General features: G+C 33.7%; 1 protein-coding gene across 1 annotated transcript in view; it reads left to right on the top strand.

The window, feature by feature from the left end:
- The window catches only part of LOC139497847 (uncharacterized), a 65354-nt gene that overhangs the window by 47527 nt on the left and 3189 nt on the right, over positions 1-14638 (top strand). Inside the window, exons 10-11 of the mRNA XM_071286086.1 lie at positions 992-1447; positions 6688-6839. Coding sequence (XP_071142187.1) covers positions 992-1447; positions 6688-6839 — 608 coding nt within the window. The remainder of the gene's footprint in view (positions 1-991; positions 1448-6687; positions 6840-14638) is intronic.

Genomic DNA, 14638 nt, shown 5'->3' with positions numbered 1-14638 from the left:
AATGTTGAGAGTGAACACAAACGTGGCCACTATCATTTAAGACAATAAAAAAAACATATGGCAAGTGACATTAAAAGGTATATATTTAAAAGCTTTAATGACCAATTTAGTCCAAATCTTTTACAATAACCAAATGAATCAATGTATAGACACTGAAGTGTTTAGATATGTTAAGAATCTTTCATTTGATGTACTTCGAATGTTAGGCCGAAATTAGCCCTTAACAGACCTTCTTCTGTGATTCTTTGACTCATACCACATCTTTTTTATACCTCTATAGTAGTCTGGCAACTATTATTAGTAATTTTGAACTAATTAGTAATTTTCAATGTTACGTTTTCTGTTAAGTTAGTTTGAAAGATCTATATGTGGTTGTTACTACATGTGATAGATCAATGATAGTGTGCTTGAAGTCGCATTACTATCAGCTGAGTTTGACGACTGTTTTGAAGCCCTGCCTCAGTGTGATCAGCCAGTCACTTGTAATTAATTAGCAGCTTTCAATTTAAAGTTTTCTGTTAAAAATAGTTTGAAAACAATGTTTGATAGGAATAAGTTATGATAGACAATGATAATTTCTATGAATATGCATGCATAACTAAATTTACTCTATGGTCCAGCAACTTTAAAATAAATAACAATGTTGTTGTCATTCGGTTTATTTTTGTAGAATAGTTCTTTAATCATGTGTATTTTTAATTTGTGAGTACTGTTAGTAAAAATATTATTCATGTTTTGACTATTGATATTTGAATCTTTTTATCGAGAATGAAAGAGGTGCAAAGTTTAAAGTACTTTTTATGTTCTCTAAAACCATTTAGTTTGCTATGTTTTGTTTTCTCTACATTTGTTTTTCTTCGGCTGTTGTCATTTTGTTTTTAAGTACAAAGTTTCTTTCGCCATGTGTAATGTTTTTTTGATACCTAAGAATTTTCTCATTTCTTTTTACACAACATATTAGACAAAAACTATTGTTATTTTCTAATCATAGAAAACTATGAAGATACTCAAACTCAAGCAAGACTTTTAAAACAGTTTGTTGGAAAACTTCAGGACAAAACAAATATTCAAGAACCAGTAGAATCCCAAAGAGACGTTAAGAGTAACACACCAGTACCATCTGTTGATGAATCAAAGAAGTCAGAGACGGAATCTGAGCAACCTAAAATAATAATACATCCAGAAGCAGCTGTACCTCAATCAGAACCTCCAGTAACTCCCAAGCCGTCAAACCAATCTTCGGAACAAGCAGCAAGGGATTTTGAAACCATGCTAACCGCTAAATCTAAAGTTGATGTAAATGACAAAGAGGAATATGCCACATTTTTTCTGTGGGATTTTGCAGGAGATGAAGAATTTTACCACACACATCAAACCTTCCTGTCCCAAGATGCAATGTATCTTGTTGTTACAAAACTCAATGAAGCTGATAAGCCCAATGCACAAGGTAATATTTTTATTGATAAACGAGTATGTTAAACAATTGTTCTTTTTTTTATTGATTTTAAAGTTTGTTCTCAATCAGACTGAATACATAATCTTTTCACTAGTAGTTTTAGATTTTGTTGATTGTAATTTAATATCTGCAAAATTGATTTTATGTTTTTAAAGCTTTTATTATAAGGTTTCAAAATGGTTGATTGTAGTACATATATACAGTCCGCCAAAAGTAAAGCACCACCTAAATATAAATCGCTATATTTTTTAACTATTTGCAAAAAAATATCTATGTTTGGTGTTGCCTATAACATGTATAACATACACTAAGAAAATTCATTACGACCAAAAAAAAAATTAAACTCTGATAAACACGCCAAGCAACTTTTTATTAAAGGTCATCTGCACGTTTTCGAATACACTGTTTCGATGCCTTGAAATCAGCTTCTTACTGTCTCGCGTAAAGGTGAAATTTGACCTTCACCAAGTCACTGTGACATATGACAAGACGTAAATTATTTATGGTTGAACATTGGCAAGCAATTGACATGTCAAATGCCGGTAGGAGCACTAGGAGAATCAGATATAGGTAACAAATTCAATGTTAATGACACCATTATTGTCAGATTTTTACAATGTCATGTTGACACAGGAACTGTAAATGTTAAACCAAGTTCCGGTAAACTCGGGATGTCAGACTGCTTTTTGGAGTGCTTAAGCCAACCCATTTACTCCTGACCCAAAGCTTATATACCATCGGACTCAAGGGGGGTTTGTTAGAATATTGGTATGTCGACTTCATAAAGGCTACCTACATGCAGGCGTCGAAATTAGCGCTAGTCCGGTGGTCTGAGACTAGTAAAATTTGCGTCGGACCAGTAGATTTTGTCAGCTGGTGGTCCGGCGAACCAGTAGAAATTTGTCGATAAAAATCGATAAACACGACATGTTCTTACATGTAGACTACATGTAAGAACATGTCGTGTTGTCGAGAGATCTGCACTAACAGCCAGGCACCATATACTCAGGTTTCAAAGGGCTTATGACCATAAACGCTGGAACATGAGAAGCTAATTACAAATTATTCATTGGTCATAATATGAGAGTCAGTTTCTGAAACGACCAAATGACGGCAGAATACGAGTTTGGCTGGGAAAATTTTTTCGTAGGACCAAAACAACATTTGCCTAACGCCTGCATACGTTGCCAGTGATGTTACAGTATGGGGTTTCTTCTCATTCTGTTGTAACGTGGGTATGCATATTCTGAAGAGTAGCATTAACGGACGGAAATACAGGGATTAGTTGTTTAAAAACATTGCAGCCCCTCATTTTGATAATCCTCCACTTGCGTCAAGACCCTTGTACATATATACGACAATACTAGACCACACAGGGCAAGGATTGTAACAGGGTACAAAGAGCAAGAAGCCGTTGACACTGCTAAAATGTGTCTCCTGATATAAATCCTATCAAAAATGTCTGGGAAGCTATTGGCAGAAATCTCAATCGCAGAAATCCACCTTTGCAAAATCTTTGTGATTTAAGAGGGGCAATTGTTGCTGAATTTATTTAATTTGTTCAACTAAGTCCAGAAGTGTGAGACGCCGAGTTATGGATCTGTACCCGAAGAGAGATGATTACACACCCTATTGACTCAAATGTTGACATTTAAATTTGCCGAACATACCAAAGATTATTTGTAGAGACTTTTATTGATATTGGGTAATAAATTGTTGTAAAAGAATAAAATCACAGTGAAACTTATTTTCCATTTTTGATTTGTGTAATTTTTAATAACGCAAAATTCAAATGCACAGAACCTACATTAATGACCAAACTTAAGTTTATGGATTGTTTATAATATAAGTTTAAGTAATATTGCTAAATGAATATTTTCTATTTTTCAAGTATAATCTGATTTTTTTAAGTAAAAAAAAGCGATGCAATAGATATAGGTGGACTATATTTTAAAAGAGGAATTATTATTGTAAGGTTCAAATTGAAAACACTGGAAAATGTTTAAAATGAAGGTGACGTGAGAAAATGATGTATACATTGTACTGTACAAGTTAATATAAAAGAATATTTTGTCATATAAGAAATTGGACCCTTGGAAAGTTGAACCCGGAAAATTTAACCCTGGATCAAAATCCCAGATTGAAAATTAAAAAAGGATCAATTTTCCAAAACAGGAAAATGACCTCCTCCCTGGAAAATTGAACCCCCTGTATTATTAAAATGAATGTCAAATGTACATAACGTTCAGCTTTTATACAATAGTGTTTATAGCTCTGACAATTTGAAAATCCAAAGAGGGGGTTCAATTTTCCATATGGCAAGTAAAACCGACAGCTTGAATGAAAAAAATGATATAGGCGATACAGCAGATTTTTTCACTGAAAACCCCAAAACTATCGTACAGTTGTCAATTACTAACTAAGAATGAAATAGATTCAACAGCAATTCAAAATAAGAGTACAGAAAAGATCAGTAAAATTGAGAATGGAAATGGGGAATGTGTCAAAGAGACAACAATCCAACAATAGAATAGACAACAGCATAAGTTCACCAATAGGTCGATCTTCAATGCAGCGAGCAATTCCCCCACACGGAGGCATCCTTCAGCTGGCCCATAAATAAATATGTATTGTACGTTTTTCTTTTTTTCAAATATAAATTGAATACATTAAAACAATTGTGATAATATCATTTAGTTTTATTATTTATCATATTAATAAGTTTGTCTTAACCCTGGTTAACAACTTTGATTATAAACAACAGTATGCATTTTGAATTGAATATCTGAAAAAGCGAATGAACAGTTGGATTTCCATTACATTATTGTAGGTTGCATTTCTGTAAATATTGACAATGCAGTTTCCCATATACTCCTTTTACGGCTAAAACTGTACCACTTTTACTATGAAGTTTTGAAAACAATCATATCCTAGAATTGAAAGTTTATATGCACCACATTTTTTTTCAAAGGTCAAAACATAGGGCTGTGCGGCATATTTTCAACCTGTTTATGCCCTGAACTTCTCAGAGTTTAAACTAACACTAATTTTCCTAACTGTAAGGTTATCACAGATTTCATTATCAACAATATACACATGTGTATTTACTGGTGACATTCCCAAGTTATGTCTCTGTGAGATGCAACTCAGAGAGCAAACTGGGAACCAGTATGTAAACAAAATTAATTTTCTATGAATACTCTAGATCTCCCCAAAAGAGGCCTGATTTGAGAAACAGCTGTATCAACAAAGTGCAACCTACATGTAACAATATATTTAAATATCACATGCTTTTTAAGTTCAAAATTTAATTTTAACAAATGATGATTATTTTAAATTAGTAAATAATGCATGTCTGACTTAGGATCATATTATTGATTTCAAGATGTCCACTATCAGATAATGTCTAAACTTACTATAGCACAGAGTTTTTATTAATTATACCCCACGCAACGAAGTTGCGGAGGGTATAATGTTTTTGACAACCACACAACAGAATTTCACGAAACCTTTTCAGATAATAAGGACATACTATGTAGTTGTGCATATCGACGGGAAATTACGATTCAATTTTTTTTCTAGGAGTTATTGCCCCTTTGAACTTATTTACTTTAATGTATTACTGCAACAGTTTGTCATCGCAACTCCTCTCAAACCACACAACAGAATTTCACGAAACCTTTTCAGATAATAAGGACATACTATGTAGTTGTGCATATTGACGGGAAATTGCGATTCAATTTTTTTTCTAGGAGTTGCGCCCCTTTGAACTTATTTACTTTAATGTATTACTGCAACAGTTTGTCATCGCAACTCCTCTCAAACCACACAACAGAATTTCCTGAAACTTTGTAGATAATAAGGACATACTATGTAGATGTGCATATCAACAGGAAATTACGGTTCAATTTTTTTTCTAGGAGTTATGCCCCTTTGAACTTATTTGCTTCAAAGTACTTCTGCAACAGTTTGTCATCTCAACTCCTCTGAAAACACACAACAGAATTTCATGAAATTTTGTAGATAATAAGGACATACTATGTATATTGACAGGAAATTATTATTCAATATTTTTTCTTATACAATTTTTTTTTCTTATACTTATTTAATTTCTCCAATGACAATGTGGGGACGTGGGGTATGTGAGCGTGCTCACTAAGGTTCTTTAATTGTGTAATGGAATTATTGGAATTTCTTACTGTCAGGGACCGTATGAAAATTGTTGAACATGTTTAATTATAATCTAAACATGCGAGATTGTCGTTAATATATGAAACTGTATATTTCACTACATCAACAAAGTAAGACAATGGTGCCAAACAGATATAAAATAGTTCAAAATAAAGTATTAGTAAATTAAGTTGGTCAACTTTGGTAAAAGTTAAACTACCTGATTCAGGTGTTAATATTAAGTTTAAGAAATTACCACTTTGAAAGCACGAACACGTTTTATAATTTCTCAATTATTATGGTTGAAGTTTACAACTAAATATGCCTTTAAAAAGATCATGATAGCAGAGCAGTATTTAAACAATACCCAAATTAAATGTTTCATTAAATACCAATATACTTAAGTACATGCTGTTAACACCCCTGTATTGTTGTCTCATTTCCATTCCTATCATATCTTGTTATGTGAGCAATCCCGCTGCAAATATTTGTCGTAAGTCAGGAATCTGATGTACAGTAGTTGTCATTTGTTTATGTAATTTATACTTGTTTCTCGTTTCTTGTTTTTTATATTGATTAGACCCTTGGATTTCCTGTTTGAATGGTTTTACACTAGTAATTTTGGGGCCCCTTGTTGTTCGGTGTGAGCCAAGGCTCCGTGTTGAAGGGTGTACATTGACCTATAATGGTTTACGTTTATAGTTTGTTATTTGGATGGGGAGTTGTCTCATATGCACTCACACCACATCTTTCTATATCTAAGACACATTGTATAGTCTGTTTGTCAAGAGATTCACTTATGTATTCCTTTTACACAAATAATTTTTAAAAATTGTTTAAAGCAATAATACAGTACCATGATGTGTACTATTTGCGAGTGATGCAGGAAAAGATGTATATCATGCCAAATGCCTTCAGTTGCTGTTAAATTTATGACTTTGATTTGTATCTTCTGAATCGATTTATGATTTGTATACAATTGATATCCTAAAACCGTTGTCATAATTAGTAGGAACTTTTAATAAATTATTATATAAAATATGTCTTCTTTGACTTTGTAGCCTTATTCAGACTATGGATTGACTCAATACATTGCTACAGTAGATTGGAAGAGAGAAAAAATCCATCTAACAAGAAACCGTTGGGTGATAATGATCCACCAGTAGTTATTGTTGGCACATGGAAAGATGCTGTGACCTCGGAAACAGACACGGTATATCATGTTTACTCATTGTAAAATATTTAGACACTGCTATTGTTTGTTCTTGTCTTTAAGGGATTACTTTATTATGTTCAAGTGGAGTTCTAACTAACATACCAATCTAAGTTCTTTTTGTATTTTCTTACGGGTAAAAAATACATTTTGTATGAAGTGTTGAATTAATTTATTTGATGATCTGGTCTGCCAACCAAGATTGCAAACATGGTTGAAGGAAGAATATAAGGGGTGAACTGCAATTTTTGCCTCTAATTTTGAAAACCTATTTTCAGAAAATCTGATAGTGGTAAAATGTTGAAAATGAAAGGCTTTTATTTACGATAAAACTGTCAGACAGTATGTTGTAGAAGTTATTGTCCCAAACATGTGGCAGAGTTGTCAAGCCACAACTGGAGATTTGGAAATTTTCAGCTGGAGTTTGGGCCTCGTAACTGGAGATTTTTTATCAACCTTTTTATCGACATACGCAAATATTTTTGTGTGTGTTCTGTTCTGTTCTGTAAAGGTATTCACCTCCGTTTAATCGGAGCACTCCACTTATCAGATGAGCAATTTAATTTACACACCGAGATTGCGGATATCTTTATATTTACATTAAAAATATGTACGACTAAAAGAAATATTTTAATAGTCTTAAAATATTACGACGATAATAAGTTAAAAATATTATGTACACATCACAATTGCGGTAATAAGAATCAACACGATATCGCGGTAAAAATGTATGCAGCTAATGTTCACCACTTGTATCACAATAAAAATGTACACAGCATAAGTTGCAAATACAATATCACGATAAGAAATGTACACAGAACTATTGCGGCAATAGCGTTCACCACTATATTATGATAAAAATGTTATTTACAGCTTATTTAATAAAACTATAAGTGCCCTGCCAAGGCTATCATTAAAAGTATAAATCACGCACTTCTTGATAGACTGATACAAGTTAGCTTGGCATCCCATGCAGACTGTACAGACTATATTGGATATTGCTCTTGATTTGAAGATATTATAGAGTGTACTAGTTAGCTTGGCATCCCATGCAGACAGTACACACCATATATTTACGATTTCGGTGTTATATTACTTGAAAACTTTAACAGTTAAAATCTAGAACATTTTAGTAAGACTTATTTGCTATTTCAGTATTTAAATATATACTTAAGATTTATAAAAGTTAAAATCTAAAATAATTAGAGCCTTCATACATTTCTTTTACTTGATGTCACATAAAAGTTTTGTTCGCTTTAGATGTAACTGGTAGCAAAGATCTTGTGTTTGCCTTTCTATATCCAGTAGCTTGTCCATTGGCTGATTATTCAGTATATTTGTCTTAGAACAATCCAGTATAATTTCCATCAGTATTTCATCATTACTGACGTCGATTGTACCACCCCCTTCTATCTCTCTTAGCTTGTTGACTAGCTTCGCCATGCATTTTTGTCGTACATCACCTAGCCTAGTACATTCCAGGAGAAAATGTTCAAGGGTTTCATCATTGTCCTTACATAGCTTACAGTCAGGCAGTACTATATTTTTACTGAATTTTGCTTTTATACTTTGAAGCATGTAGGTACCAGTTACTAGCTTACATTTCAATTCCGCTTTTTTGATGTCATATTGATTATTTCAAATACATTTCCAAATGTTATGCGGATTATTTACCGGATTATTTTGCAACGATAAATGTTTGAGTGTTGATTTTGTATTACATTATTCTGTCCAAATTGAAGACCAGTAATCATTTATGGCTTTTTGAAGTTGTTTTTTCCAAATATATTTTGATGGAGGATTTTTCATAATTTCTTCTGCTGTTGGGAGTTGATATTTTTGTAAAATTTTGCTTATACGACAGATGAAGGAATTGTCAAATTCTGTGCTGATTTCTAGTTCCCATTCTAGGATTTGATGTTCTATTGAGCCATCTAGGCGAGAAATTGAGAGAAATAAGGCTAGCATGTTTTTGTCCAGTACCGATTCAATGGGTTCAGCTCCTATTAGTATATATACTGCTGCAGATGCTGTCCTATCTGATAGACATTGAAATTGTTTGAACATTTTCCTCTGTAACTTTTCTAGTTCAGATACATCCTTTTTCATGCATATTTGTACTTTAAGTCCATAAAGATAGCGGGGGACAACATATGTTTTCCAGATCTTTTTAAGTACCAGCGGTGACATTCCTGTTCTGGCATGTAGGCCAGAACCTAGCAAGGCATATATAGTTTGCCGGCCAGTTTTTAGCCTTTCGTCCAAGTTGACTTTGCCATTTGTTGCCCTGGTGATACCTAGATGCTTCAGCTTTTCTACTCTTTTTATTTCTTTTCCATTGAAGCTGTATGAATGCGTTTGTTGCTTTAATCCTTTAGATACGCACATTATCTCTGATTTGTCTGGATTAATTTTAACCATGTCTCTTTAAGTGTGGAAGTCTATAATATTGAGCATTGCCTGTAAATCTGACCGCTCACCCAGTAAGGCAATATCGTCCGCACATGTAGGAGAGCCTACTTGTATGTTGCCTATTTTTGCGCCTAGATTACTACTGGATATTGCATTGAGAATGGTATTATTGTATCGCTTGTATAGCAGAGATGATAATTTTGCTCCTTGACGAACCCCTTGCATGATATTGATACTTTCTGATGTTTCATTATTCCACTTGATTTTGAGAGACAGATCTTGATAGATGTTCCGTAGTAGGATCCACATATCTCCCTCAATTCCATCATGATAAAGCTTATTTAACATGATCTCATGACTCAGGGTGTCAAATGCCTTTTCTGCATCCAGTGCAACAAGTTCTAATAATATTTGAAGAAGACGATATATTAGAATAGTTTCAGTTGTAATAAAGGCTGCGAAGAGGCTTGATGCGCCTTCTGTAAACCCTCTCTGTAATGGATTTTGTGATGGTAGTAGCTCATATTCTAGCCTTCCTTTAACGATTGATTCAAAGATTTTAGAAAAGATACTTGTTACAACAATTCCCCTGTAATTTCCAGGTACGGTTTTATCCTTCTTCTTTTTAAGAACAGGTGTTAATAAACCATTTTTTAGATTTTTCTGAACATCCAAATCGGAGAAAATATCATTGATTATGCTTGCGATTTCTTCTGATAATTCATCTACAGCATATTTGTAATGTTCAGAACATATACCATTTTCATCTGATGTTTTGCCAGTGCTTAGGTTCTTAATTGCACTTTTAACTTCTTCAGGTGTTGCTTGTTTAATTTCTTTTTTGGAATGTTGATTTTCAAAAATGATGTCATTTTGCAATTTAGCCAAGTGGAAGCGTTCCAGGTCAAAGATATTTTTGTCATGATTTGGTGTTCCGAGTTTTTCGAAATGTATTGTCCATGCTTTTAGAATACTTTCTCCTTCAAATTTCTCATTTCCAATGTAAAGAACGTCAGTATTTGATGAATGATTAGATCGTTGTTGCTTTATTAATTTATGGAATGTTTTGCTGTCTTTTTCTGAAGCTTGCATGATTTCATTTATGAACTTTTCCTTCTTTGATGCATGTGCCTGTCTCTGTAGTTGTCTCAGATGACGTTTTTTGTTTTTGAGAGCCAGCTTTTCTTGATCTGCATCCTGATTTTTGTTGGTTTTATCTATCCAGTTCCTATGTGCAGACTTTGCTTCTTTAGATGCTTGGCTAATTTTGCTATTCCATATGCCTTTCCCAACAGATTTTAGTTTTTTCAGCTTCCTGTAGCTCGGAATAGATTTTGTACCAGCTTTATGAAGTGTTAATTCCAATTTTTGTATACGTGAATTTCTTTTCTCCAGATGTATTGTCTAGACTACTTTCAATAGTTGACTTGTAGAGGCTTTTGTCGCATTTTCTCCAGTTTGGCCTTGTATATATTTTGACAGGTCGTAGAGAACATCTTTTAACCTTTAGAGCCATATTTGCAGTGACTAGAGTATGATCAGAGGTATTTGTAGGATGCCTCATAGCTATTTTCACATTTGGATTTGATTGCTGTATAATTCTTTCATCAAACAAGAAATAGTCAATTTGTGAGGTATATTTGCCATTGTGATGAAAAAAGGTTGGCTTTATTGGCTAACCATCTGGTATATATATGGAGATTGTTTATGTTTTTGAATTCTCCAAAGACAGTGTCCCGTTTCCTATTGTCACGATGTAAAGACGCATTCATATCACCACATAAAATTATCTGGTATGTTTCTCTATACTTATCCATAATTTCGGAGATTTGATCTAATGTATCTTTATATTCAATGTCCCCACTACTCTGTGCAGATGGCATATAGGCATTAATTAAGCATGTTGCAATTGGACTGCTGTTTATTGTTATCACTTGAATACGAGAATTCCCATCCGGCATTATATTACCTGTGTTGTTTAGATCTTTCTGCCACAGAATTGCTGTTCCTCCGTAGCCACGGATAGATTTAAAGTCTATTAGTGGGTTTTCGTCATCCACTGATTTGATATTTGACGAGAATTTTTTATTTATTTCTATTGCTATATTTTTTTCCAAAGATAGCAGCCAATGTTCTTGTATACATAGAATTTGCACTGTATCCAGGATTGAATTAGGATACAGGGTGTTGCCTTTCATATTTTGAATATTGATGGTTCCTATTATAAATTCATGTGGTTTATTGTCCAGTTTACTGATGAGGCTCTGCCTGCTCCTAAAAAAGGCTTGTTTGAGTTTATTTGTTCATTATTTAAGGCTTGTTCCGAAATACTTCTATGATGTAATGTACTTCTAGACGGTGGAATATCTGGCTTACATGTACTATGAGATGTGTCCATATCATGTTTTGTATATACATGTCCATCCCTTATTTGGGTGTTCGCCTGATTTGATTCTGGAGTTTGTACCAGATTTTGATGAGAATTTTGGTTTGGCTCCTGATTTTCTTGCACTTGATTGAGAGTTTGTTGTTTGTAAATTTGTTCACTGTTATTGTTAGTGGTTTTCGTCAGTTTTTGATGATTTCTTTGCATTCTGGACCGTTTTTGTCCTTGTGTTTCGGTATTTACTCTTTGGCGAGGTGGTTGAACATTTTTAGGCCTTGTATCATAGCTTATGTGTGTTTTTTGTTGTTGCACATGAGGAGCATATGGGGCGAATACCAATCCCATAGGTGTTTGATAGGGTTGTGGTCTAGTCCACATTGGAGGTCTTGTATATTGTACACCAGGTATCTGTGGATTGTTAAGTGCCTGTTGAGGAAGGTTCTCATTCTGTGGTCTATCCTGTCCAATAGGTGCTTGGTATTGTGGTGGTTTAGTCCATATTGGAGGTCTTGTCCACTGTAGCCCAGGTGTATGTGGATGGTTTAGTGGTTGTTGAGTTTGTTGATTTGAGTTTCCATTCTGACATCTTGGAAATGGAGTGAATTGAGTATTCATCTGTGGATATTGACTAGGTGGTTGTTGATTTCCACTTATGGTAGATTTATGTTGATTACATTCATTTTCCATATGATGAAGTTTACATTTCAGCTCATTGATTTCTGTATTGTGTTTCATTTGAATGGATATGATGTTAAGTTGATGCTCAAACTCCAGTTTCATTTTATTAATTTGCCCTTCAAATTTCAGTTCAAGCTGATGGATTTGTTGGTTAAATGGAAGTTGGCTGTTGTTGTCTAATGGAGATTGTATGCCTAATTTAGATGATAGTAAGTCAATTGTTTGTCTATATTCCTGATTGACTGTTTGAAGATTGCTGATTTTTGTTTGACTTTCAGCCAGTTGTAATTCAAGATGAGTTTGTTCTAGATTGTCCATCTTTTTTGCTCGCTTTGGTTTGGTTTTCACTTCAATAGGTGGAATATGTATATTATTTTTGGTAAGATCTTCTTTAACTGCTGATTCTGGTAGAACAGGTTGGCATGGATCAGATTTTTCTGCTTCAGCTTCAGTTGTATGGCATATTTTTATAGCGTCAGTATCCTGTTGACTCTTTGTTTCATATACTAGCTGTTTTGGATGGGTTTCATCCCTTTGTTGGATCATTTCATTATGCAGTGATTCGTCATATGGAATTGTATCGTCTAGGATTCTGCATGATGAGCATACGTAGGCTGTATGGTTATTGAGCGAGTTTTCGGATATTCCTTCGCAAACAGTATGCAGCCATTGTCCACATATTGTACATTCTACATTATTTTTATCTATAATAGCAGATCCACATACTATGCAGATTTCATCTGTTGTTTCTTCGCCTTCACGAGAAAGTGTATGTAACTCAGAGTCAATAAGTTCATCATTTAGACTAGTAATTGAGTTATAATGACTGTTTATACGTGTAGGGCTAGAGTCGCATAGTTCTTTATCATTGGTGGTCATTAATCTATGTGTTGTTTTTGGTTGATGGTTATGACTATCTTGGTTATAATCATTTAGCTCAACTTGTGTTTGGACTATATGGTGAGAATGCTGTTTAATAACACACGTTTTTTTGTCCTTATCACTGTTACCTGTGGAAGTATTGGTTTGCACAGTTTTGTTGAGTATGGGCTTAGCTGATAAGATGGATTTAGCTTGCCCCTTTTTTGGATTATTTATTTGGTCTTTAGTGAGCTTACACATTTGCTTGATTTTGTTATTTAGCTCAGAGGATGATTTATTGACCAATAGTTCTTCGCATATTTTATCGAGGTCTTCTTGAATAAATGTTTGTACCATATATTCGTTAGCATCGATTCTACATATGGTGTTGAACATGTTTATTCTAAATAGCTGACGACTAGACAAGGATGGATCTCGATTTTTGACAGATAATGATTCCTCAACTATCATTGGTTGTTTGCTGACATCTGGTAGGCTTGACTTGCTTGTTTTGGTGTGTAGCCTATATGTTCTATCTTCAGATTGGTCGTAATATTTATATATGGAGGATTTCAAGATTTCATAAGCTCCTGCATTGCATGTTATGACTAGTGTACCATCTTTAAATTCCATATCACAGGAGTGATCCCTGTCTGTTGCATCAATTTTCTTATCTAGTGCCTTCTTGGCATTTAGCCTGTAGGACATATGCTTATTCCCATGTGATCGAGTAACACTTGGTGTGTATGTCATGGGAGGGTGTCTAGTTCTTGTAGGCCTTGTTATTTCCCTGGAGCCCATGTTGATAAAGTTATTGTATCTTTTATTTATTTATTTCTTTGTCTATAAATTGGTTGTATATTTTATGTTTATTATGACAGATAGCTTGGTATCCCATGCAGTCTGTATTAAAACTATTTGTTGAGAGGATAATAAGCTCTTACGAAGGTGTTTTAGATACAGAATCAGTTAGCTTGGCATCCCATGCAGACTGGTCTGTATTTGTTATATGTATGACTATTGAATTTGAAGCTACGGATTAATATACTTATTTATGTGTCTTTGAGGCTGGTTTTACTAATTTTATTTTCTTAAATTCTATTAGAATTTATCATATTCTAAAGTTTATAATAGCAGTTAGCTTGGCATCCAATGCAGTCTGTATTATAAGCTTTTTGTTGTAAGAAGAACAAAAATATTATTGATGTTAAAGTTCAGTTATATGTTGGTATTCTGTATAATGGACAAGGTTTTTATATGCTATTGCTGTTGTGTATGTTGTTCCGGTTTCAGATACAGAATCTAGTTAGCTTGGCATCCCATGTAGACTGGTCTGTATCTGTTTTATGTATGACTATTGAATTTTAAAGCTACGGATTAATATACTTATTTATATATCTTTGAGGCTGGTTAAGCTAATTTTATTTTTCTTTTCTTTGAGAGAATTTATTATATCCTAAAG

This window comes from Mytilus edulis, chromosome 12, assembly GCF_963676685.1.
Source record: "Mytilus edulis chromosome 12, xbMytEdul2.2, whole genome shotgun sequence".
Lineage (NCBI taxonomy): Eukaryota > Metazoa > Mollusca > Bivalvia > Mytilida > Mytilidae > Mytilus > Mytilus edulis.
The sequence above is the reverse complement of the archived record's forward strand: the minus strand, read 5'-3'. Positions and strand labels throughout refer to the sequence as shown.